Genomic DNA, 1,624 nt, shown 5'->3' with positions numbered 1-1,624 from the left:
ATAATAATAATAATAAGTATAAATACCGGTCATTACTGTCAGTAATGTAAGTGTAGAATGGTTCGGTCTGTAATAAATTATTAGGAACAACCTAAAAAATGAAAAAAGAAATAATAAAACACTGCAAATCAGAGAGTACACAGTTTGTATGATTTCAAATTTTCAATGAAATAAAACAAAATGTCTCTATTTTGTAAAGATTGGTCACATCACCAAACCAAATTCTTCCAATTTCATGCTACACAATATCTCTATTCTACATTGATACCCTTCCCCTCTCTCTTTCTCTCTCTCACCTCTAAAATATCTTTCTCTTCTTCTTCGTCTTGTCTTAGTTCATGAATAGTTTCATTTATAATAAATAAATATTGGTTAACAGATTGCTTGTCTTCCTTGAGGCTTCTACATACCACATACCTGGAACCAAAATATGACAGCATGGGAATGAGAATAAAAGAATAGGAATGAGAGTAAAAGTATGGGAATGAGCATATAAAAATATAAAGTAAGAGGGTATGAGAAAGAGTTTATTGGACATAGGAATGAAAGATTAAGGTATGGGTATGAGATTACGTGGTATGGAATAATGGGAATGGAAAGTATAGAGTTACCTCTCTGAATTGGCTGGTCTGCTAGTTACTGGTTTGAATATGCAGACTTGCTCAAACGAGCGGTAAAGAAGATAGAACAGGCCAACACTAAATGGAGTGAACATGTCAAACACTTTACAGACAAAATGTCCACCTTAAAAGAGAGAGATAAAGCAAGTGAGAGAGAGCGAGGAAAGGAGATGATTGAGATATATAAATGTTAGAATTATACTATTATTGTCTAACCAGTTCTCAGTATGGATAGAGCACACAAGTATTGACACAGTACCAGTTGCTTCATTAATATTTCTTGAATGTTCTCCTGACCTTCAACTGATGCACCCTACAACATATAATAGAATAATTTATTTATAAAATTATTAAAAATTATTGAGTGTTGCTGCTGCCATAGTCTGTAATTTTGGAGAAACTAAATTCTGGCAAATGGCTAAATTTTTTATGATTAGCAGGTTCTTAATTCGGTGAAATTGTGGCCATGTAACTAATAATATGCTGCATGTCACCAGTTGATGAAAAACTAAATGAAATATTTTTCAACAAAATTATCTTAAAATTAAAATTAATAAAATTAATCTAATAAACAACAAAGCAACTATTGTTAAAATAACAAACATACAAAAATCCATCTTCATCAAATTTTAATCCAAAAAGACTATTAAACTGATCAATATTACTGCAAACACTGCTAACAAACACACCATCACTAGTGAAGACTGATATATGATGATTGCCCCCTTCACTAACATACACTAGACCAGTAGCTGCAGTGTCTATTGTTATACCTATTGGCTCCCAAAGCTGTCCAGGACCAGATCCTTTAGTACTAAACTGACCCATAAACATTCCATCTGGAGAATACTTCTGAATGCGATGATTATAAGTATCAGTAACATACACTAATCCTTGACTGTCAATAGCAATATCATGTGGTAACTGAAACTGTCCATTAGCTGGTCCTTCACTACCAAATGAATGAGAGAAGGTTAGATCAGGATTCAAGACTTGTATACGAT

At 32.8% G+C, this 1,624-nt stretch overlaps 1 protein-coding gene across 1 annotated transcript in view; it reads right to left on the bottom strand.

The window, feature by feature from the left end:
• LOC109590608 (cap-specific mRNA (nucleoside-2'-O-)-methyltransferase 1-like) overlaps positions 1-933 on the bottom strand; it is a gene marked incomplete at both ends in the record, with an annotated part of 3,035 nt that extends 2,102 nt beyond the window's left edge. Inside the window, 4 exons of the mRNA XM_020006507.1 lie at positions 27-91; positions 297-417; positions 612-744; positions 837-933. Coding sequence (XP_019862066.1) covers positions 27-91; positions 297-417; positions 612-744; positions 837-933 — 416 coding nt within the window. The remainder of the gene's footprint in view (positions 1-26; positions 92-296; positions 418-611; positions 745-836) is intronic.
• Positions 934-1,624: the final 691 nt, after the last annotated feature.

The sequence above is a fragment of the Amphimedon queenslandica genome, unplaced genomic scaffold (genome assembly GCF_000090795.2).
Source record: "Amphimedon queenslandica unplaced genomic scaffold, v1.1 AMPQUscaffold_9782, whole genome shotgun sequence".
NCBI lineage: Eukaryota > Metazoa > Porifera > Demospongiae > Haplosclerida > Niphatidae > Amphimedon > Amphimedon queenslandica.
Note: the sequence above shows the minus strand (reverse complement) of the source record. Positions and strands in the feature narration are given on the sequence as shown.